Source organism: Pangasianodon hypophthalmus, chromosome 13 (assembly GCF_027358585.1).
Source record: "Pangasianodon hypophthalmus isolate fPanHyp1 chromosome 13, fPanHyp1.pri, whole genome shotgun sequence".
Classification (NCBI taxonomy): domain Eukaryota; kingdom Metazoa; phylum Chordata; class Actinopteri; order Siluriformes; family Pangasiidae; genus Pangasianodon; species Pangasianodon hypophthalmus.
The window spans coordinates 22,448,075-22,473,222 of NC_069722.1; the positions used below are offsets into that span (position 1 = coordinate 22,448,075).

General features: G+C 39.8%; 1 protein-coding gene and 1 non-coding gene across 6 annotated transcripts in view; both read left to right on the plus strand.

Moving 5' to 3' along the window:
- The first annotated feature begins 349 nt into the window (after positions 1 to 349).
- On the plus strand, positions 350 to 421 carry trnat-cgu (transfer RNA threonine (anticodon CGU)). Its single transcript has one exon. It is a non-coding gene; the product is annotated as a tRNA-Thr (tRNA).
- A 1,009-nt stretch (positions 422 to 1,430) lies between these two features.
- The window catches only part of pdlim7 (PDZ and LIM domain 7), a 45,112-nt gene continuing 21,394 nt past the window's right edge, over positions 1,431 to 25,148 (plus strand). Inside the window, exons 1-4 of one of the 5 annotated variants that reach the window (XM_026947025.3) lie at positions 1,431 to 1,672; positions 8,061 to 8,159; positions 17,975 to 18,126; positions 25,024 to 25,051. In XM_026947025.3, the coding sequence (XP_026802826.2) occupies positions 1,643 to 1,672; positions 8,061 to 8,159; positions 17,975 to 18,126; positions 25,024 to 25,051 (309 nt within the window). In that variant the 5' untranslated portion in view covers positions 1,431 to 1,642. Of the gene's footprint in view, positions 1,673 to 6,330; positions 6,718 to 6,743; positions 6,887 to 8,060; positions 8,160 to 17,974; positions 18,127 to 25,023; positions 25,052 to 25,148 lie in introns of those variants that run through there. The other 4 variants (XM_053239207.1, XM_026947026.3, XM_053239206.1 and 1 more) reach the window with 4 other exon arrangements.

Consider the following 25,148-nt stretch of genomic DNA (forward strand, 5'->3'; position numbering starts at 1 on the left):
AGTAAGAATTTATGGTAGGGAGGGGGAGTGATGGGTTAAAAACAAATATTTTTTTTATGTGAAGTGTTATTATTTGTTTGTTTGTTTGTGGTGTATGTTATTATTTTTCTCTCATGCACTTTTTTGGTTTATGTATGCTTATGTGCAGACAAAGTCTGGATAAACCTAAAAGTTCATACATCTCAAAAAACACAAGCAATTTAATCAGTTTTGCAGTTCATTTGCAGTTATAACTGTCATGTATTTTGTAGTAAGACCAGTTTCGGACTAGCTTGAAGCATGACTGCAGTTCTGCCCACCCCCATTAAGACATGATGACGACAACGACTACTATTGTTATTGCTACTAGGGCATGATGGCCAAGTGGCAAGGCGTCGGTCTCGTAAACCGAAGAGCACGGGTTCGATCCCCGTTCATGCCTTATGGCAACTTTGTGCAGAGATTCACTCATTCTCCCTGTGACAGTAAGAGTCTGTTCTTTGAGACAGTAGTGGCTTGATCATTAAGGCTCTGGGTTACTGATCAGAAGGTCAGGGGTTCAAGCCCGAGCACCATTAAACTGTTAGTGGTGGGCCCTTGAGCAAGGCCCTTAACCCTCTCTGCCTACCCTGTGCTCTGACCCCCAGCTTCCTAACAAACTGGGATATGCAAAGAAAAGAATTTCACTATATATGTGACAAATAAAGACTTAAATGTTATTACTGTTGTTAGTATTAATATTGTCATTAGTCATTGAGGTCACCAATGACATATAATATGAAACTGAATGACTTGGTAAATAATAATTACAGAATGTCCACATCTCTGAGAAATCTGAAAGTTCAGCTGGTCATGGTCCAATGGCATGGATCATCCGCAAGTGTAACATCGTGCAGAGATGCTAGTTTAGCTAGCTAACACAGAAACGAACAATTCCTTGCCCCTATTGACCACTAAAAAACAAACAAAGCAAACTAAAGCCATATTATATTCATTATTTCTGAATATAAACATATTCATTATTTGGAGGCACAACACTGGGTGTCTTCAGTTCGTTATTAGCTACCATTAGCTAAAGATTTCGTAAACACTAGCGTAAACAATGAATTCGTAACACTTTATAACATGCAGCTGAATGGTATGATGTAGCTATGACTTTTTTTGTAGCTTTCTACAAGACAAACAAATGTTTTATGTACGATGGAGATCCTACTCAAGCCGTACACAGAGAGGATAAGTCATTTTTGTGTGGATTAGTGTTTTGCTCCACCCTAAACTGCCACCCCAGGAAGGTGACAGGATGTACCATGGCCACCCCGCTGTAAAAGGTCTGGCCACGCCCCACAGTTGATTTGCAAAGCAGTCTGGGATACACTGACTGGGTTCTCTGTGTGCTTTACATTTCCACACCTTGAAAACACCAGAGTCGCTAGTCGTTGCGAATTGAGACGCGGCCATTTCACATCAAGGTGCGCGCATCACTGGTCACGTGACCGCTGACGCGGCTGCCCGAGTCCTGCTGAAAATCCAGGAGGGAGCGCGCGAGCGGCTGCAGCTGCGCGCGGAGGCGAGCTCACACCTCGACAGCAGAGCTACTGAAAGTTTTCACTGTTTACTATCTGCTAAAGCTTTCCTGTGCTCGATAAATAAACACCATTTCACCATGTCTGGAGACACTAAAGGCACACAGGCGGTAATTATACAACTTTTCAACTTATTTTGAGCATGTTTTAACTGAGAGACTTAGACACGGCTGAGATAGAAGCTGATGCTGTTGTTGTTTTTCTCTAAAACGTGAAAAGTTCTACAAGATTGTGTCTCAGGGGAGCCAATACTTTGTCCAAAGTCCATTTTTCACTGATAACTTCTGTTTTTAGCAGTGTGAATGCAGCTAGAACTTTCCTCAGTTTCTCAAAACTGACTGAGATTAGCTGTTTTCTCTGTTAGCTACCTACCTACTACTTTCATTCATTTTTTTGTTTTAAGTTTTTTGTTTTCTTGTTAACTTTTTTTGTTAAACACAGACTTTACAATCTTAAGGATATTACAAAAAAAAAACAAAAAAACCTAAGATCATAAACTATATGGTCTTCTTTACACAGAAACAGACACTGTATTATACTCTGTATAATATATAAATGCATGCTCTGTATAAAGTTGCTGGAAGTCTCCACATGACGTCACAAGTCGAATCTGCATATTATTTGAATCGTCATCCTCATTTGCATATCACAACGTATGACATGAGGAAAGAAGATTTTCAGAAGATGAATAGAATAGATTAGTTTCATTAAAAAATTGATTATAACTAATGTCTTATAGAAAGAAGTCGCCTTTGGTTACGGCACCAAAATCTATTTGTGTATTTAAAAAAAAAAACAAAAAAACGCTGTAATTTCTTTCAAGAATGCAGATAAAATAAAGCTGTGGTAGTGAGTAAAGTGATTACAAATGGAGTAACTCGCTTTTATTACTGTAAATATCGCCAAGAAGAGAGTTTGAAATGAAGACCATTGAATTGCGCAAGTGGGACAAAATGGTGATCAGTGATTGGTTGTCTGGAAGGATAACGATCAGTGATTGGTTGTCTGGAAGGATAACGATCAGTGATTGGTTGTCTGGAAGGATAACGATCAGTGATTGGTTGTCTGGAAGGATAACGATCAGTGATTGGTTGTCTGGAAGGATAACGATCAGTGATTGGTTGTCGGGAAGGATAACGATCAGTGATTGGTTGTCGGGAAGGATAATGAGCAGTGATTGGTTGTAGAGAAGGATAAAAATCAGTGATTGGTTGTAGGGAAGAATGGCGATCAGTTTTGATTGGTTGTTTGGCACAGTGGTGATCAGTGATTGGTCACTGGGAACAACAGTGATCAGTGATTGGTTGTTGATCAATGCTGATTTGTGAAAACTCCTTGGGAACAGTGGTGAGCAGTAATTGGTTTTTAGGATCAATAGTGATCTGTCGTCAAGAATAGTGTTGATCAGCAATTGGTTGCCAGAAACAAAGGTGATCAGTGATCAGTCTTCCAAAATAGTGGTTATAAGTGATTGGTTGTCGGGAGCAATGGTCATCAGGAGCAAAGGTGATCAGTCATTGGTTGTTGGGAACAATGCTGACCAGTGATTGGTGGTTGGGACTCTGTCAGGCTTTACACACTTATTTTTTTAAAATAAAATATTATATTTCCTAGCATTCACACATCTTGTGTTCAATTCCCTTAAGGCTTCTGTAATTTTATTAAAACAATGCAGTAATACAACTTTCTCTGATTTTTTTTTTTCAGTTCTTTAAAAAGTAGGAAGGAATAGACACTTTCCTTTCCGATGTCATTCTCTAAACCTGGTATAGAAACTGCTGAGCAGTATAAATACTTCAGATTTTTGTGATTTTTGTGAGAGCCTCCTTTCCACTGTGGATGAAAGCCAGTGCTTGAACTTGGTTTTAGTGTCTCTGGATATTACATTCACATGACCTGAAAGTCAGGCACTAGTGGAAAAAGTACATACGTTCTGCAGATATTTACTGTAAGCTTGGTTGAATTTGTCAGCGTGAGCACATTACTGGCACCAAAAGTATGTGAAGTATGCATTTCAGCTCTTATTTGTTGTTTTGACGATTTTATGGTTAATTTTACCTTTTGTCCACTACTTATTATCAAAGCGGGCTGATGAAGACTTCCATCAACAATATGGAGGTGCCATGAGATAAAAACTCAAAAACCCAACTCATAAATTGCAAGAAAACATGAAAAATGTTGGCAGATTTTAAACTGAATCATTTTAAACCGCAGTACAAGACAAACGGAAAATGGAGAAGGATGGAGAACATTTCTGTGGTTTGACAGAAGATCACAGATGCTTTGCCTTTCTAAACTCCCATATAGCAACGAGCAGCAGGGAAGAGCTTGCTGAAGGAGCTCCATTCGGAATAAGGTTTTGGGTTTCTGAATTGAAAAAGCAGATTTCTAAATGCCAAATCATTTCTGTTGCATCAGGAACTGTAGCTTTACTGTTTCAGTTCCAGAGAATTACAGCTAATGTCTGTCCGGGTCTTATTTATAACGAAAGTGTAAAAAAGGGGGGATTTCTTTCAAGGTTAACCTGGGCGTGCTTCTCTAAAACATTTTTAACAATTTCCTGTTGAAGATTTGCCATTATTATGAACAACAAAAGGATATTACTACAGGGAATAGGGCTTTTATTCATCTCTATTCATCTTGGATGCTTTTGTAATAACATTACATCGAATTTGTTTCCAGAACATTTATTCAGAACATTTAATCAGCTGTATTTTGCCCAGTGACTCTAACTCAACCGTAAACCTGGGACCTCAGTGGTTTAGCTGTAGCTGTTCCCCATTTTCTCCCTAATTTGGTCACCTTGCAAGTTCCCAACCCACCAACAAGGGAGGGTGAAAGCTAACACGTGCTTCCTCTGAGACATGTGAAGCTAGCCAGCTGCATCTTTTTGAACCGCTGCTCATGCTCCGTCACACAGAGGAAGGCGCTATCCGCCCTCTTCCTCATACATGAGCTCACAGACTACGGATTGCTGACCATGGCCAAATGTTAGGACAGTACTTGGTGCATGCTTGTTTGCTCAACGGGCCTCATTTATCAGGCTGGATTTATTCGTAAATCATTTGTACGAATGTTTCCACAAGAAATTTGGTATTCGTGAAAATCCTTTCATTTCGGAAAAACGTTCATATCCTACTCGTGCTCCTGAGTGTGTGTAAATTTATGCGTGAGTAGACTAACTAATGTAAACCTCGATTGATTTTTAGTTACGCAAACAAATTTAATTAAACTTTTGTGAAACCCAGTCATTCATATTAACACTATTAACTAAAGAAATATTAGATATGAAAAAAGAAAGCAAGCCCTAAATCCATAAATTAAGACAAATAAGACCAGTCATTCCATTAAGAATGGCACTGCGTAAAAGGAGGACCTTCTCAGTCAGTGTTTAAGTCGGTTCCATCTGCCATGGCATCTTCTTTGAATGCTGTTCAACACTTTATTAGAGCCAGCACTAAGTGGATGATAAGTGACTGATCTGGTATGTCTCAAGCTGCCATGTGCCGTATACTCCCTTGTGTGCTGCGGACCATTCACTTCCTCCGAACAAATGCCCAGAAATACAGAAAGACGGCTTTGGGAAGAGCGCGAAGTATTTCCGTCCAAGATTCTTCTAGACATTTCGCTTTGAAGAAAAAAAAAACCAATTAAACATAGCAGTTTGTCTGTGTGATGTGCTTGGTGTCCACAGTCACCTGGGTACAGTAGATATATATATATATATATATATATATATATTTCTCCATTTTCATATCTAACCACTTTCTTTTCACTTGTTGGCATGGACTTGAGTCAAAATAACTTTCACCTCTACCTCTGAGAAAGTCCATTTTTCCGTTGTGTGAGCTTTGAATTTTATGGAAGTTTTCTTCATGTTAGTATGAAGAAAAATAGGCTTTTCCAAAACTTTTGTAAAATACAAACTCTACTAAAATACACTGATAAATGAGGCCCAGTGTTGTGTCTTTTGAACAAAACTACACATACTGTACCGTTTTCCTGACAGTGTGCTGCCCTGATGAGTCACTGCTCCATCATGTATTTGTAATCATAACCGCACCAATGTGCAACATGTACATCAACACCTTTTTATTTGCAAAGTACACAACGGACAAGCCGAAGAGTTTCTTTTGTGGTGTTGTCACACTCAGTAGGAAAAGATAAGGTTGTGGTTTGTGGTAAATTAAAGAAATGTACTATACGGGTCAGTTGTAGCTCAACAGTTAAATTAGACGTTAGTGACTTATGATTTGTCTTTGGCAAGGTTTCTGCATCGTGAGTACTCTTGTGTTAGATTACATAGGTTCACTTTTAATAGGCCTGGACTTAGATCAAAGGTCAAAGGTGAAAGCTACACCAAAAAAAAAAAAAAAAAGCTGTGAAATAAAGTCAGTGGTTTCCACCCTGGCTTCACACCAGGAAACTGTTTTTCTGCTAATTAAAAGCCCCTTCCTGAGTCAGAATCAAAGATTGAAGTGTTTTATGTGTTTAACGTACAGCTCATTTTCCCCCCAGTTAGCCGTTTCATCACCGTCTCTGTGCTGGGAATAGTTCTCAGCATGTCTCTTTTCTTCTTCGTCAACGGTGATGTGAAATGCCTTGTAACTCTCACTTGGTGGAATGTTCCCTCGCCCCTCTCCTCCTCCTCCTCTTCGTCTTTTTGGACGTCTGTCTGCGCTTATTCATTGGTTTAAACAGTCTCACTGGAGCCAGAAAATGTGTGCGAGTTGAGGTTTTCTGTCTCTCTCTCTCTCTCTCTCTCTCTCTCTCTCTGTCTCTCTGCGTGACTCATGTGGGTGTTGGGCTGAAATAGTTTGGTGTAGTTTTACATTCCTTATATAGCCCGTGGAGAGGGGACGAGACGTAAAGCCTCACCCCCGACACAAGGCCGAAGAGTCGGAGGGTCGCACTCGTTTCCAGAACCAGCGTTCCTCGTACTTTTCTTGGCTTTCCAGTGGCTGATTTGGCCCTTTCTGCGAGGTACGTGCACACTGTTGACTCAGACAGATGGTGGAGTGGATCGGACGCAGGGGCGAAGGGTCTCGTAATTCATTCTGCGAGAGAGAGAGCAAGTGTCATGCTGGACTTGTCCTTTTTGTGCTTTAAATGGCTTTGGCACACGTCTCTGCAGGAATCTCAGATCAGCTCTGTTGTGTGTTATCTCTTATAGTTTGTAGTCTGCTTTGTCAAAACTTTGTCTTGAATGGTTTGGTTGCACAGTCGACCTGTCTCTGCCTCTTGGTTATCTCAGGTGCCAGTAATTTTCGAATTCTTGTAGTCGGTGGTTCTCAAATCTCCAAACCTCGATAACGCCAAAGCAAGTAAGCCTATATAGAAATAATGTTGACTTGGACCTAACGTGTAATATCAGTGGAAAGGTCAGGAGTTTAAAAACCTCTAAGGCACCAATAAATACCCCGAAACATTTGAATAAAGTGCTTAATATTTAAATACTCAAATTATCTTCATACTAAGTATATCTGTGGAGTTTATTATATAAGACACTCCTCGAGTTATGGTTTATGATGTCACAGGATCCCAAGTTTATTGTTCTGAATACTCTCACAATTCTGTTACACAGACGTACAAAATGTAATGACAACTGTAGCTTTTATGGCGCGCTCAAAATAAGCTGGCCAACTTCCCAAAGCGAGTGTATCACAGCTTTAAATAACAGAGAAAAACTCAGAGTGTATTAGAACACAGCTACGAGTTCAATACTAACATGTTACTGATGAAATTTAGAAGTGTTCATGCTGATACAGTGCATATTGTTAAAAAAAAAAACAAAAACAAAAATGATTATCGGCACAAATCAGTAGTTTTTGTGGGGGTTTTTTCTGTCTGATGAATAAGTGCATGACTTTTGGGCTCAAAGTTTTCCATTACAGTTCCTGAGATTTCCTCTTTTAAACCCTTAAATCACTTAAGCATCGTTTCAGACTGTAATTAATTCCTAACGACTAATTTTACTGACATCAGATTCATTCTCAGACCGTGATGCAACAAATGGGCTACATCATGAGCAACCAATTAAGGATGGAGGGAGAGACCTTATCCTTTAGTGCATAGTCCAGAACTAATGTATGACATTGTTAGACTTTGAAATACGTTTGTAAAATCTCTAATGATGGTTTAATTTAGTTTAAGATTCGGCAGCTCATGCTGTGTCTGGGAGATTGGCTCATGAAGTTGCTGTACGTACTAGAAAATTGTAGACGCTTTTGGGTCGTCGTTGTGATGTGCGACTGGTCTAGTAAGAGTCCGTTTACCAAACATCTTTTTTTAAAAAAAAAAAAGAAACGAAGAAAGAAAAAACATTAATCAGTAGCAGACTGATTAAGATATCTTCTCCTCTATGTTTTGCTTTCACTCCCTGTTTGGTGGTTATTGCAAATGTGATGAAAGAAGACTGTCCTCTATCTCTCTCCACTCATTTGTCCTCCCTCTGCCTCTCTCTCTCTCTCTCTCTCTCTCTCTCTCACACACACACAGGCCATGAACGTTTACAGCGTGACGCTCAGCGGGCCGGCGCCGTGGGGTTTCCGACTCCAGGGAGGGAAGGATTTCAGCATGCCTCTCACAGTGTCCAGGGTGAGTTTAATCCATCTTACCCCCCAAACAGTGCTCGACTTCACTCCCAACTACTAATCTGTGGAATTTTTTCTGACGACGTCACCAAGAAGAGCACCAGCCATGCGGGAAGGCTGGAACACACACACACACACACACACACACACACACACACACACACACACACACACACACACTCAGCAGTTTTTCCAAAAGTGTTTCCACTCCATCTTCCCTTTATCACTCAGTGAATAAATGTTCTTTGGACGTGAGCAAAACTACAAGTAGGAATGTGTTCCTATTCAGTTTAAGCTTCATGTTATCACTGATTTTTGACTGTATCGTGATAGTATGTATCTTTGAGTGTCTGTGGAGCTCAGACAATGGCCACTACTTAGGAAGCCTCCTCTCAAATGAAAAGTAGATAGAAAGTGACTATTTAGATCAATTAGGTGTAAAGAATTGCACTGTTGGGAAGGTTGAATATGAATATTATACATAACAGTGTAATAAATCTAGGAAGGCACAATCTATCGGTCAAATAAGAAGCACATGGACACAATCAAACGGTCAGATATGAAGCATATAGATACAATCAAACAGTCAGATATGAAGCACATAGACACAAGCTAATGGTCAGATATGAAGAACATAGATACAGGCAAACTGAGATGTGAAGCATGTAGACACAAGTGAACAGTCAGATATGAAGCGCGTAGATACAAGCTCCAGGTCAGTTATGAAGCGCGTAGATACAAGCTCCAGGTCAGGTATGAAGCACGTAGACACAAGCTAATGGTCAGATATGAAGCACGTAGACACAAGCTAATGGTCAGATATGAAGCACGTAGACACAAGCTAATGGTCAGATATGAAGCACGTAGTTACAAGCTCCAGGTCAGATATGAAGCACGTACATACAAGCTAATGGTCAGATATGAAGCACATAGACACAATCAAACAGTCAGATATGAAGCACATAGACACAATCAAACAGTCAGATATGAAACACATAGACACAAGCTAATGGTCAGATATGAAGCACACAGATACATGATAAATCAGGCTACTACATAGTGCATGAGACAGAAACATACACAATCTCTATTTTTCCAGACTTTCTGAACTTTTCATTGTTGCTGGAAGCAAAGTTGTAGGATTCATATTTAATTCCAAGAAGAAAAAAAATCTTCCGGTTTAGGCCACGCCCACTTTAAATCCGAATGCAGATACAGATACGAATATTTGGAGCACTAAAGAGATAAACAGATAGTGCGATTGTGTTACACAAGTATTGGCAAATGACTGTTGAAAGATTATTTAACCGTGAATGAAAGCTAGATAAGGACAGATGTTAGCTGATGTTGCGGTGTCGGTATTTCTCGCTGAAGTATTCGTTAAAAGCTGTACTCGTCAGGACGGACGCCCCCCCACGCTAATAGAAATGGAGCTCTGAATGCACTCCTTTGGCCTTGAGATACTTTGTTCCTGCTGAACAGAAATCACAAAAGCATCAAACAAATCCTGAAAAGGAAATGCAACGAGAGAAATAACGAGAACCGTATGCTTGCAGCCCGGCGAGGGCCGTTTCAACACTCGCATTCCTTCTCAAACATGTCACTGCTTGATATCAAACCCATAAAAGAAGGCTCTGCGCAACTCCCTCTCTCGCCTCACATGGCTATGTTGAGGGTTTGTTTGGTTTCTCTGATGCCTTGTCCTCTGCTAAAGGTCAGCAAATCTTGGCTTATTGCTGCCTCCAAAGTTCCAGCTTGAACACAATGCACTTTCCGTCCCTTGTATGTGCAGCGTTAGGAAGTAAACGTGCTTGCCAAGAGTACCAGAGAGTGCCACCTCGAACATGTCTTTAATGAATACTCCAAATGAGCAAATGGCTCAATCATGACAATGTTATAAATGCATGAATAAACATTTAATCATTTTTAAAACATATATATAAAATGTATTTTACATCGACTGAAGGTTAATAGCAAAGCGCAAAATGTAAATCCTTCTATAAATTTAGCCGCATTCTTCGTTTTTTGGTTACACTGGCATTTTGGAAAGAGACTGCATTCTGATTGGTTGGTGGAATTGCAGGTGGGAACTTGTGGTCGACTTGTGTTATCTCTACATTGATCAGGATTGCACTGAACAGGATTTTTTTTTACACTCGTGAACATTGTTTTCGAGCCTGGGAGCAGTCCAATGATATCCGATCCTCAGTCCTTTTAAAAACGATAATCTGTACTTCACTTGAAACGGATCATGGCACAGTCCGCATAAGGTAAAGGTGGTAGCTGTCTACACTTGGCCTCACATGCCGAATAACATGATTGGTTCAACTTGTCGCATTACTTCCAGTTTCTACTTTTGTGAAGCGGCGGAAATAAGAGCGCAGTGAATAAAGGCACGTCTCATGTCCACCTGCATATGTGATCAGTTCCTGGTTTGCAGGTATTCCTGCACGATGACATCCAAAAAGCATTATTCTTTGTCGCTTGAGTGTTGGTGCCACAGCAAAATAATAATAATAATAATAATAATAAAAAAACAGTGAACCTGCATGCATAAATATGACATGGAAGTAATTCTTCTATGTGAACGCAAACCTGCGATTATGAGCCCAGAATCAGTCTCGGGTTCTAGACTCGAGTATTTGGACCAAATATGAAGACGACCTTATTCAAAGCGATACTGTGAGGCAGCTAATTATGGCTTCGAATGCGCTTGGTGACATGGTCTAGTGTGAATAACGCAATGCAAAGTTCTCAGAAAGCTTTCATAACTCAGTAGCTGAAATTTGAGCTTGTTCTAACAAGTTTTGTTAACTGTAATGTTTAATCATGTTTGCTCAAACTTCATTGAAAATGCTTGCTCTTCCATGGCTAGGGTTTTTGGGCAAAATGTCATAGATGATATGCACATGACGCAAACATTATTTTACCTTTGTGCCAGAAAAGATATCATTGATAACATCTTTCACTTTTATAGTGTCAAACGCAATACAGTGTAAAGTCAGTCGTCTGTTTTCTTGTTTCTCTTCCCCCATGTCACGTTTTATGATTGGATTTACGACTTTTTAACGAGCTCTGCTTGACCCGGAGCCGCATCTGTTTTGAAACCGGTCAGGAGTTAAGGTTGAGATCATTGACTGAGAGGATCACCTGGATGCGAGGTAGACGACACGCAACACGCCTGCTTTCGGCTTTCCGATGACCTCACATGTCTGAGTAAAAGCCGAGTGTTGCGCAATAACGTGAGCGTGTCTGTATGCGCTCTCTCAGTCTGGTCTCTGAGACTCCACTGGGTTTCTCTTGTCAGCTGGTATTTGAATACGTGACTCTCTAATATGAAAATAACTTAATTAAAAAGATTGGTTGATCAGGGGTCCTTAATATAACGTCCATAATAATTTTATTTTACATTTCTCCTCTGTAATAAAACTCTCGTGTACAGACAGCAATATAATGAGCACAGATGGAGCGAGTTTCAAGCGGGTTACGAACCCGAATGTTTGCATCATGTGGTCATATGATTTTCTCAAAGGAGGATGGAGAAAAACATTGACAAGGCCAATCTGGACGGAAACAAAATCGCAGAGGATCACCTGCAAAATAAATCTTCTGACCAGTCAGATTTGCCCATTCAACAGCGCTTTGGTGTAATTAATGCGTATACAGTGTAGCGTTAGGGGGGTCCCTGGAGGACTAGTGGTTAGGCCACAGCGCTCTCATCGCTGCGGCCCGGGTTCATCTCCCAGCCAGGGAACCAGCCCCAGCCACTGGGGTTGCGTGCAACAGCGCGCTCTCAGGGCCGCTCCCAGGTCCAGATAAAATTGGGGAGGGTTGCGTCAGGAAAGGCATCCGGCATAAAAACTGGGCCAAATCAAATATGAATGTATCCGCTGTGGTGACCCCTAACGGGAGCAGCCGAAAGAGGAACAACAGCAACAATGTAGATTTAGGTTTCGTTTTTGTTGTTTTTTTTTTCCAAGTGAAAAAATGTTTGAGAACATCTCAGAACATTAAGAGGGCCAGAGTCCTCAATGCCTGGAGTCTTTTGATAGCAACACACAAACCATTTTGCGGTACCTGCAGATTAGAAGACCGAAGCAGAAAAGACTCGCTACACCTCTTCTGACTTCACCTCCCGAGTGACACGGTAATGAAATAGTACAGGAAAATTAGGGCTGATGTTAGTCTGACGTGACTGGAGCCGTGACTGGAGCCGTGACTGTTCTCACAGGTGTGATTCATACACTGAGTCAGAACTTCATGCCCTGTTTCATTGCTTTCCTCTTGACTTTTTTGTCCTTAATGGGCAAAACTAAGAGCTAGGTTTCTTCTCAGCATGGTGAACCAGAGTGGTGTGTCAGGTTTACTTTTTCCCTCTTTTTCCTTCCCTCTTTTGTGATTGTGTCCATGCTTTTATCCATCCATGGTCATACAACCATCCATGGGCTGCAAGTGATCAGATCCGATTAACTCATTCATTTTGGACTTGGTCGAATCGCGGATCTTCATTCTGAGTTCTTCAGTGTGCGTGGGCTGTCTGTAGGATCTCCCTGATTGGCACAAATTTCCAGCATTCCAAGCATTTTTAGCACCGCTTTCCCACTCCTGACAACACACAGTGGCCTCTTGTGTTTTCCCTCATCGTGGAGTCTGAGCTTGTCACTTTTCTTCCTCATGGAGTGAGGCAAGGATTCTTTGGAAGAGTTTGTACATGCCTGTGACTTGTAAAGAAAAGAAAACGTTTACGCAACATTTCCAGCAGATGTTTAATGTTAGTTTCTACGTCTGTGACGGATCGTTCATCTGGTTTGCATCAACATATTTTGTCTGAACACGAGCTGAGCTGTAATTATGATGTAACCTTTTTGATGCGTTCTCACACGTCTCTCTCCGTTTTTTATCCTCGATTATGTCTTCATGTCTTTATGTCTTTATGGCTCTGTTCTCCTCTGCGTCCCTGAGCCCGCATTACTCCTGACGTTTAATGATCTGCGAGAGACATAAATTTGACAAGCGCTCAGCACGAAGCGCTTCCACTCATAAAATCTGTCATTTCTTGTTGATCTGATTCCCAGCCACGTCAGGAATGAAGCCTACTTTGTGGCCGAATTTTTGAAACAAGGATTTGTAGAGGGGGTCTATTTTTTCACGTAAGAGCTCTCTGAGCACTCCGAGCTCTTCCCTGGTAGGTATTTTTGGATCTGACGCAATGGTGTCTTCCAGCCCCCCACCGAAAGAGGCAGTGGAAGAAATAAAAATGAAATGTGACTAGAATGAAGTGCTGGTGGTGAAGGTGAAGCAGTTGTCTACACATGATCAGAGGTGAAATTTAAAAGGCACTTGAGCATTGCTAAGTTAATTTAAGGGGTTTCTTCAGTATCTTGACATCATCTTGTGCCCTGGTATTCGTGTTACCTGCACACTCTTATACTCCTTGAACTTGTGGAAGGTATCTCTCCTACAGTACGTAATAGCAGATGTGTTCTGTTGAATATGCGCCAATGGTTTGATCTCTACGTGTGAAAGGACACGCTTTTTGTCAGTACCGAAGGAGTTTATGGTGTCGTATGAAAGGCCCGAGCTCAGCACTTTGCTGCTGTCCTGCTTTGAGTGGAGGAACAGCTGCTCTGAACCTGAGCCCAGGACGCAGGTGCTTCTGTCCATCAGCACGGCCCTCAGAGCCTCATCGCTCTCCTCAGTGTCCTCCTTTATACGTTTCATTTACTCAGCTTCTCAAAATCTTGCACTCCCACTCAGGCCTGCTCTCCTTTATTTTGGCTTTTCCTTCTTACTCTCACATTCTCTGGCTGTGGTTTCTCTGATACATTCTTTCTAGAACTTTTTTGGATGCCCATTTTCAGTGATCTTTTAAGCCAGGTACCCTTTTACTAGATTGAAATGATTCTTTTTACCTGTACGGGAAAAACAAAAAGCACATGATTTTGCAGAGTACTGTTTGAGCTCAAAAATAAGTAAGGAAAAACACACGACAGACCATGCTGTTATATGAAAATAATAAACGCCGTGGGGGAGGTGGGTGTGATATGGCACAACGCGCAAGGGAAGTGCCACTACTCCCTGGAAGTGCATTATTTTCGCTTAACAGCACAGTCTGGAGCGCGTTATTCCACTTCTGTTTATTATTATTAGTCTTGGATAATGTGGAATGTCCACCGTGCAAGTCACTGTGTATGGGTTGTTACTATAGAAACAATAACGAGCACATTAATATAAATCTATAGTTCATTTTACAGCAAGAACTACATTTTGAGCTGTGCTGTTACACGAAAATAAGGCACACCTTCTGACCAATCAGATCTGAGCGTTTAACCACACTACTGTATAAATATTGTTTAATTAGAGTGAGCCAAAACTGTTTTGGTCTCATTGAAATCTGGTGAACGGCTGATTATAGCTGTGGTACTTGTTTCCTGGGTGCCTTACAGCATTAAATGTGGCTATAAACTGATAAAAACTGTCATTGTTTATTAATAAATAAAAAATGTAATCACCGGCAAACTTCGGGACGTGCTGTTCTGGGCGGTAACAGTAACTCAGATTGCTAAATGTCAGATTGCATCACACCACTTAGTTGTTGATTATTTTCCTATAATAGCATGTCCCTGAGTGTTTTCCTTATTTAGACAATTCTAAGCTTTATGCTAAGCCAAAACGGGCAACTTGCACTAACTGCTCAAAGAACAGGAGACTGAATGAATGCTGGTAAAATAAATGTTACATTTTAGTTTTTAAAGCTGTGTTACGTTGGAGTCCAGACAGAGGGCTGAAAGGATTGTGGACTCGTGAGGCTGTAAAACTCTGGGTGGAGTGTCGAGGGAAGGATTCAGGACAGGAAATGACCAAATGCCGCAAGAGAGGCCTTGTGAACCATGTGTGCTACAGATGTCGAAAGTTTTGCTGCTGCTTCACGAGGAGGTGAAGGTTGTGTTAAGGCGTTGGGAACACACACGTCGTCGAGATGTAACCTGATGAAACCAGATCACCTGTGACAATAGAAGCACTCCCGAGGGACTGAACGTTGTATGCGTGAAAACTGCGTGACCGAGCTGTGGACATAACTTACTCGCGTCTAGTCATTAAGTTTCACAATAAACCACCCTGAAGACTGTTTTATGGTTGAGCAGAATGATCTCCACCATTTATTTTCCACATTTATTCCACAAGTTCACAAAATAAATGAAAACTAGGATATTCAATAGACAAAAACCTCTGTGCTTCCAAAGCTTGCAATGTACTAACCAATGACCTCTAAGTCACAAAGCTCTTAAAGAGACAGCACACAATTACCATAAGTTATGAATCAGACTTATACTACTCACAGCAAAGCAATCCTGTTCTACAAAAGATAAAGAAACTATGGAAAATATATATTTGTTTATCTCTGGCTAATGTACATATTGAACACTGTAATCTTATGATACAAACTGAACATATGGAGAAATTAGCAGAACCATTCTCATGCTATATAGATTACAAATTGCGAAAAGAAACCTGACTGATAAACATTTTTTTCCCAAAACAAAATGGAGACTCACTGAAGCAGGGATTCATTTGGCTGGAAACATGGTTCCAGCAGGGGCTCTTTGCCGAGTCATGTTTTTGCGTTAATCCGTTTGTAAACGAAGTCTTTGGCTCTGATTCTCTGTTCCTGAGTGAGTTGAATGAATTTTGTATACTCAGGAAACGTCTGATCTGACAACAAATCCTTTGGTGTCTAACATTAAGGAATCGAATCTGTATTGAAACAGGTGTTGCTGCTTTGTTCTGACTGATAAAGCCTTCACCAGTTAGCTGTTGACTCTCGCTACAGTTCCTTATTTGACGTCTTTGTCAACCAGATGTTCACCTCTGGAGTGAAATTTGTGGAACTCTTCATGGACACCTGGTGTCAAGATTGCTTCTCGTTTTTGAGTTAATGGAGAGTGTAGTGAGGTGTCGTGGAATCGACTTTGCTGGCATTGGGGATCCCTTCTACAGGACTAACCCTAATCTCGATCGTCTGTATAGAATCAGCATTAAAATTCTGTGATGTCAAGTAAGGAATAAAACATAACCTCTTGGTGTGCTGACTTTAATCATGCTTTTATATATATACATGATGTATATATATCATGCTTTTATTTTATTTTTATTACTATTGGGGAAAAAACATAGGAAAAGCTTTATATAACATCAAATCTACTCCTTTTTATCGAGTAACACTGGAGTAATCTTAGTGTGTATAGTGAGTTTATTTATGATCTCAACATTAGATTGTCATATCACTCATCCCTAGTTCATATATGATCATGTTTCTGAGAATCAAACTTTTAATTTCTCGGTTTTAAACGCCTTACACAGGTCTCGTAGAAACATGGAGAAGTTTCTATCCTCTGTGGGTGCTCTGTGATCTCCACTTAACCGAGATTAACCCCATTCCGGTCTTTGTTTTTCCCCGAGGGTGTTTTTGCTTCTCTTCATCTAGTTCAGTAGAGTAACGCAATACACCCGAGTGTCCGTAGACAGTGAGTCAGCATTTAGCATCCATCCGCTTATGTACAGTATACATTTCCTGTACGTGACACGCTGCTAAATTATCCCTCGATGCCATGGCCTTCTATAGACATGCACTGCAGGATGTCTCAAGCCTGTTCTTACTCTCCTAAACATCACCGTACTGCTGTTGACTCTGCCTTATTCTCGCCTTGTCCTTCATGTTGCCTTTGCACAAAATCCACTCGCTCTTCTCGGTCCCGAGGGTGCGATTATGAACTGCTGATAAGCCGAGTCTTATCTCGCGCTCTTGGCAAGCGTAATGCACAAGAAAGCAGAGTGAGGAACAACTGTAGGATCATTCAGATGCCTTTTTTTAGAGACTCTCATCAATTACAGGCTTACAGTATCCGCTTTTCTCAGCATTATTTGCTTTGTATTTGGTACAAATGGAGGATGCCATACCAAGTCCCAGAATGCAATTCACCTATAAGAGACAGACAAACAACAGAGAGTCACCTCGATACTATGAGGAGGAGGTGAGAGAGCTGGACAGGCTGAAGGACTAAAGCGTAGCTGCATCACTCTCTTTAGGTAGAGATGAATCAAGGGTTAAACTCCACTGCCGCCACTATTAACAGGAAGTCATATGGCATTGTGGGTAATGTAGGAGCCGGTTTTAATATTTATTTAACATCACAATCACAGGCGACGAGTAACGGTTGAGTTCTTCAACAAGACTGCGTTTTCACTCTGAGTTCCCACCAATCATATAATCAGACGTGGGGATTCCCCGACTCAAGACCACACCATAATGACAACCGTGTCTGATCATGGCCTTCGCTGAAATTGCTCAGTTTAAGTTTTATTTATGGCTCAAACCACGTAATTGCATCCAATCATGCGCACCACAAACTTACGAGTAGATAACATGCGAAATGTCTGATTCATGCTTCAATATACTAGTAAAGACTCGACTTTTTTTTTTTTTTTTTTTTTTTTTTTTTTTTTTTTTAAAGTCGTGTTTAAGTGGTTAATCACCAACGTGATTCGCTCGTTTAGTGCTTAACCGGTTTCTTGGTTAAGCCGGTTTTGCTAAACTGCAAGCAAACTCATCAGACAGTACGGAAGCACTGAGCGGCTAAACAGTAAGTGCTGTGAATTATAAAAATCTTTGCTCTTAGAAGAATTACTAAGACCAGAGTATTTTATTATGTGATGGCTAATGCAAAATGAGGTGCTTAGTGGGTTGTTAGTGATATGACTCGTGTTAAATTGATCTTTGTGTGTGTGTGTGTGTGTGTGTGTGTGTGTGTGTGTGTGTAGCTGACTCCTGGAGGAAAGGCAGCTCAGGCCGGAGTCGGCGTGGGAGACAGTGTGGTGTCCATTGGAGACTCCAACGCTGAGGAGATGACACACGTTGAGGCACAAAACAAGATAAGAGCAGCAACTGACTCCCTCAGTCTGACACTCAGCAGGTACACACACACACACACACACACACACACACACTTCTCACCTAAAGTACACACTCAAAGACTTAGCAATACTCCGGTTGAAGCGACATTCGTCACTTGAGTAAACACTTCCTTGCTTTGAAGCACAATTTGGGAGTCGAAAGTATGGTTCTTCAGAGGTTCTAATCCCTTTTGTGTCCGGCGACAACTTCTCAAAAATGTCTTCCTAAAACAGAAAAAAAACAATTAGATTATTTGTTCTTTGTTTCATTCGTTTCTCTTTCATTTTTACCACCGGGTTGTGTGCCTTTAATACTGTGACAACGTAAAATATTTTTTTAGACTAGGTTATGATACCGTGAGCATTTTTAAACCTAACAATCCTAATTTACCATTTCTTCCATGATAAACAGATTCATTCTCAGTAAGAGTTTTTTCCAACCCAAATTCTTTCGAGATCAAAACCCTGATGGGCTGATCGCACTGGGACAGATCTCCTTTGTCTGTCCAGCTGAGATTAAAATCAGAAAATGCACACACACTGACTTTTATCTGATGGGCTTGATCGTGTGAACTTTTACTGCAGTGACCACGCTGGCCTACGGATGTAGTTTAAAAAAACAAATCTGATCTGATCTGACGCCAGATATGTGGGTCAAATGAGTGAATTTTTCAGAAAAGCAATCCAAGAGTCTAGCAAAAAGGGGAGCGAAGTTATAATCGTGTGAAATGTGCGCTTTCAGCTCAAGGGCTCGAAAGCGAAATCTGTGGTTGCCGTATGAGTAATGGGAGCAGACAGACTTGCCTGGGTAGACACACACACACACACACACACACACACACACGGCGTCTCCCTCTGCTCTTCATCCTCCAGAGCTCTGTCATTAGGCCGCCGCTGTTGTATCAACACACGCATGATGAAAAGCCTGCATAACAGGCCAAGCCGCACGCTTCTCCTTTTTAGGTATGAGAGGAAAATGGCCGCCTTGGGAATTACTCAGTAAACCCCTTGCAGCGGTTAGCGAAGGCTAGTGTAAGCGCAGTGAGTCGAGGTAACCGGGAGTGATGTCAGTATGGGTCGTGACCTGGCACACCCATAACGGCGTGGCGTCCTTTTTTAACTCGAGTCTAAAGCCAGAGGATTCGCTTCACTCCAAAACCAAAGTTCATTATAGAATCGAGGTTCCAACTGGCTGTGGGGGTAAAAGGGCATGGAGTTCAAAGCACAGAGACCTCGGGACATGACTGGTATACGACAGCGCCGTTGAACTCTCAAATCTGATTGGTCAGAAGTTTCATTCATTTTCTGGTACAGCAGCTATAAGGGTTGTATTAATGCCCCAGTTCTGATGCATTATTGTTTCTATAGTAACAGTTACATAATCGTTGTAACCATAAGGAAACGATTACCATCTATGGAAGGAGTCTCCAGTGTCAGCGATTTCTGTTTTGTTCTTCAGGAGTTTGCACTGTAACATGACAAGCTGTGTAAATAAGAACAGGAGCTAACTTGCTTCAACATCATTAAATGAAACTAAACAGATGTGCTGTTCTTTAATAAGTAAGAAATTGTAATTGTTAGCAAGTTGCTGTGGTGGAAGAGGAATAAAACACTTCAGAACGTGCTGTTTTAGGAAAATAATCAACTTCAGGCTTGTAACAGTAACGCCGCTTCAACGCACCACTCCATGGTTGATGATTTTCCAATAACAGCATGCCTAAAAGTGTTTTATTCCTTGCTTACAGATTGTATCATTTTAAAAGTATTTGTTGTGTTGGTGCTATGATGATAGATTGTCACGATGTTGATATTATATGTCGTAATGCGTACGCAATTTTTTGAGATGTCGTGGGTATCGTGATACCTTTTTATAAGTATTTATTTGTGTATTTTGTTTTTGGAAGCAGATGATTTGATGTTTTGTATATTTAATATTCTAAAATGTTGTTTATGCTAAAAATTTTAATTCTTTATTTAAAATTTTAAAAATGTCATTTTTATTTCGCCTTTTCATTGCTAATTTATTTTTTTTGGACGTCAAATAAACGTATTCAACACTATTTTTTTTTTTTTAATGCAAAGCAACTCATTGACAGTTTGTTACCAAAACCTATACATTGTGTATCATAGAAGAGTCTTCAAATATCATATGATATTTTTGACTTATGACCCACCCCTTGTTGGTGTGTACGTGATGCATGAAATTTTACCATTATGTATTGTATAGCGCTCCTGAGTTAGCGTGCCTTATCTGAAAGGTACACAAAGATAGATTGATTCCTTATTTGGCAAAATTTTTAGGATGTCACCAGTGAAAACAGGTATAATACGTTTTTTTTTAATGCAGGACATCATGAAATGTGGTAAAGATTATGCAATTATGAAGTGAAAATTTAATTTCAGTTCATGCATAAAGACAATATCTCCTTGATGCTTTTAGTAAGAAACAGTTTTAAAACGGTCACATGAGCCTCATCTCTCTGCTTTAAGACTGTTTATAGTCGTGCGCTCAGTTTATTGGAGTCGGAACCCTGCGCCCTGTGGTTTTCCGCTCTCTCGTTGCAGCAGTTTGTCATCTGTTGTAGCTGGTCATGGTAAAATTACAAAGTTCATTGTCTGTGAGAGGACATAATTGAAGGTGTGAGTCAGAACTTGTCCGTGTCGTTACTCTACAGGTTTTCTTTAGTGAAGACAACCTTTCCGGTTTGACTCCCGATCGCTTTCTAACAAGTTGCACAAGCTTATTTTGTACACTGTTTGGATTTAATGTTCCTGCACGCGTAAAGCTTTTGTATGAACGGCGATTCATTTTAGATTTCAGCACAGTGGCGATTGTTCTCTTTGTTCAGCTTTGTATCCTGACCTTAAGAGACCTTATGAGTAAAGGTGCCCTTTACAGTTGTGTTGTTGATGTTAATTTTCCTCATTCTTGTGCAGTCAGTCATCCATATGTGGCCATTTCATTGTTTTGTATCAACTTTGACAATCTCTGCTAGCTGTTTGGACAGATACCATAGTACGCAGTTTGTTTCTTGTGGACTAGTGTCATGGATCATGCATGCTCTGATGTCAAGATCCCCTCCAATTATATTACATCTAGCTAATTTGCATCTCTAAGCATTGTACTAAGATTTTGTTGTGGAAATCAATGGATCATGGACCTAGAGCATAACTGCTTTGGCTGCGTTGACCACTGGAGAGGCAGTTCTTCATGTTTACAAAAAGATCCAAAATGGAGGAAGTACTGATTTTAGCAGTGAGATTTTTTTTTATAGCACTTCCCAATCCTGCTATAAATTACTTCATAAAAAGAGGAAGCACGTTCAGCCAGACAGCTGCATTATATGGCTTTTTGCGGTTTTTACTGTTTATAGGAAATTTAGTTAGCTAGCTTGCTAGAAAAAAAAATAGCAAAAGTTTGAAGACACAAGACACCAGATTAATTTAATTTAGGAAAGTTGAATTGCATTTACAAAGCAGGGCTTTAAAGAACATTTTTTATTTACTTGCTCACTTCCCTATTTACCTGGTAACTTACGAGGTATCTTACTTACTTGATAATTTTATTTACTGTTTTAGTAACTTACTCTACCTAGGAACTTTGCTACTTATTAAGTTAGTATCTTAATTAGTAACTTACTTATTGTCTTATAATCCTACTTAGGAATATATTGACATAGGAAGATTTCTAATTAATAACTTGCTTAGAACTTGCTTATTTTGATAATTAATTAATATCTTAGTAATGTACATACTTGCTTAGGAATGTACGTATTTACTTACTTTGTAGCTTACTTGGTTATGCACTTAGGAGCTTTCTTGCGTAGTAACCTATTTACTTACTTAGTACTTTAGTAATGTACTTAGTCAATTGGAAACTTTCTTTCTTACTTAGTAATTTACTTCTTTAAAAACCTACTTAAGAACTTTCCTGCTAAGTAACTTACTCACTAAGGAACTTACTTATCATCTTAGTAAATTACATGTTTAGCAACTTAGAAATTTCTTACATAATATTTCATTTAGTAATAGACTTACTTAGTATCATAGTAACATACTCACGGAGGAACTTCGTAAAAACTTAGGAACTTACTTAGCAACTTGCTTATTATTTTACTTAGCAAACTTAGTAACTTGGTTACTTGATCTTATTTATTAACTAAGTTGCTTAGGAACACAGTAAATTAGTAACTTAATAACTTGTGTATTTAATAGTCTTGTTAACTTTTGTACTTGCTTAGTAACGTAGTTATTTATTTAATTTTTATATTACTCTGCTATGTTCTTACTTACAAACCTTTTTACTTAATTGCTTACTAACTTACTTTGTATATAACTTGGGTATGGACTTACTTAGGAACTTAGTACTTGCTTAGTAACTTGCTTACGTACTTTGTATTTCACTTTGTATTTTCACAATTTACTTAGGAAATGTCTTACTTCTTGGTAACTTAGTTTCTTACTTACATACTTAGGAGCCTACTTAATTAATTGCGTTAAACTTTCTCAAGTGATTCTTATTTGTGTTGAGTGTATTAGCTGAATAAAAACACAGGGTATGCAGTTCTGCCAGAATTGGGAATAAAGACTGCTGCCTTTGTCAATGTGTATCTAGTACCACATAAAACGTTATTTATCCTAATTCAATAAAGAAGTCATTTGATCATGTAATGTCCCAGGAAAGCAGCCATTTGTAGAATCCCACTGAACGACTCATTTCAGTTCATCTCCCACTTCACATCTGGTGTTTTTATGGTTTTATGGCCCACTGAGATGGCTTCACTCCGCATTGTTGTCCCATCCTGTTTCCTGCAGCCGTGCTCTGCTCAGATAACCTCGTCCATGTTGCAGGGCTTATAAAGGCCAGGCTGCTACAGAGAGCTGCTGATGAGCTCACAGGAAGTAATGCACAGTCACAGGATGGAGAGTCGTGCATTAGTATATCGTTTGTGGTTTTACTCGCTCTTTTTTTTTTCCGGCCGAGGGAAGGAAAACTACAGAAAGATACAGAATTTGAACATGCAAGATGTCACATTGCTGTGTTCCACTTGCTTTGTGTGACTTCTCTAATAACTTGACTGTAATTACAGGTCTTGGTGTATTCATTGCTAGAATTATTATGATTTTGTGGTTTGTATTTCTGCCCAGCTCTAGGACCGCTGACCATAATCACACTTAAAATGAATATTCCATTTAAAATTCATCTCTAGCTCCATGTTCCTGTCAATTTGAGAAATGTTCCCCTGACACAGCAGCTGGAAAAAAACATTAGCATTCAGATAATGAAAATGTACTGGGTTGTCTTTTTTTGGGTTCACTTTTACCACCTACTGGGATGACTGATTATTCCTCTTGAAGATTTGGCAGGTCTGCATTAGGGTGCTAAAATTTTGCACCTCCAGGACACTAAATATTTGGAATACTTTGTGAAAACCAGCTTTACAGCTCACAAGAGGTTCACCACGAGCCGTCATCAGAGTTAAAGGGTACGTCACTGGATATGCAGGGTTGTGTGTAGTTAGTTATGTGTACGTGCATTCAGACTCGATACACCGGCCCTTAACTTTGAATTTCCGTGCAGCTCATTTTCATAATTGAAATTACCTATGCAAAGTTCATGCCTCCGAGGTTGCCAGGTTTTTGAGTATCGCATTCGGGGAAGGAGCGTTTCCATTACGTCAATTAAAACAACTTGCCTTCAAGCACGAGACTGAAAATGCAGATAATCATGCAATAAAGCAGATTTTATTGCATGGAAATGTAAAAGCAAGAGAGACTAATACAATAATATACAAATGAACAGAAAACAGCGACTCACGTGTACATCTAAATGAGGGAGAGTCAAATGAAAACCAAACGAATTGGAGACCCATTTGTAAAAACAATGCAAAAAAAAAAAAGTTTGCATTTGATTCACACTAATATATTCAGGTGGCCTTCTTGGAATCTGAGCCCCACTCACTAGCCGATACTGCAGAAGTGTCTTATCCTTCCTGAGAACAGATCCCACTGCAGAAAGCTCAATTTTTTTGCACAAATTGTTCAGTATTTCCAGTATAAAACTTGCAGAGTGTGGTGACAAAACGCTGCAACAAGCCTTCCACTGTAACTCTTATTTATCTTTTAAATCTTGCCTGAAGGGACAGAAGCAATAAAGAGTACCAGCACCAGGTCAAATTACACTTCTTTACTGAATGAATGTTCCTGTTGTTAAACATGCACAGAAGCACAGAAGCATCGAGTTTACAAAAGGAGAGAGTGGGTACAGCTGTAAGCTTATTGGTTACTCAACTTTGATTTAAAGTATAGATTTCCCACATAACATCATACAAGTAATTTAGATTTTCTTGGAAAGTAGAACTAGTCCTGTGTTAGTTTTACTGGCAAAAAGGAACAATTATAACTCCATTAAAAAAAACAAAAAAAACTGTGTAAGCTTACATGTGCATCAGGAAGGATCAGTGTTAGACTGTTGTATATTTGTTACTGAGTGTGATGCACATTTAAGGATAGATTGTGTAATATTAAGTAATTATAGATTTATAGACTTAAGTTGGATATCAGCTATTCCCTCACTAACCTGTCTTATCTCTCTCTCTCTTGATAGTAATAAGACAAAAAATACACAGATGATCATGATACAGAAAACCAGAAATCGCAAACTCCTCTCTTTACTTACGGTTACAAAGCGCTGACACTTTTATGGTGACTCCTTCCATAAATGTTAAACGTCTCCTATCGGAAAACTTCACCCTCTTTCAACACGTTTTCTTTTAAAAATCTGTTTATTATTAGAATTAGATTACATGCAGAGTTTGCCGTACAAGTCCGCTAACTTGGAAACAGTAACATGTTGTTCTAAGTTTTACTATTGCAATAACCTCTTTTTTTTCCCTTCTCTCTCTCTTTCTCAACAGAGCTTTCCAGTCTCAAGGTGAACAGAAGGTAAACAGCCGTTTCTGCTCAGCGTCTGTCAGACATGCAATGCTTCTGCAGTGTCACGGCAACCTTGTATTGACAAAACCTTTTGTACATAATTGGA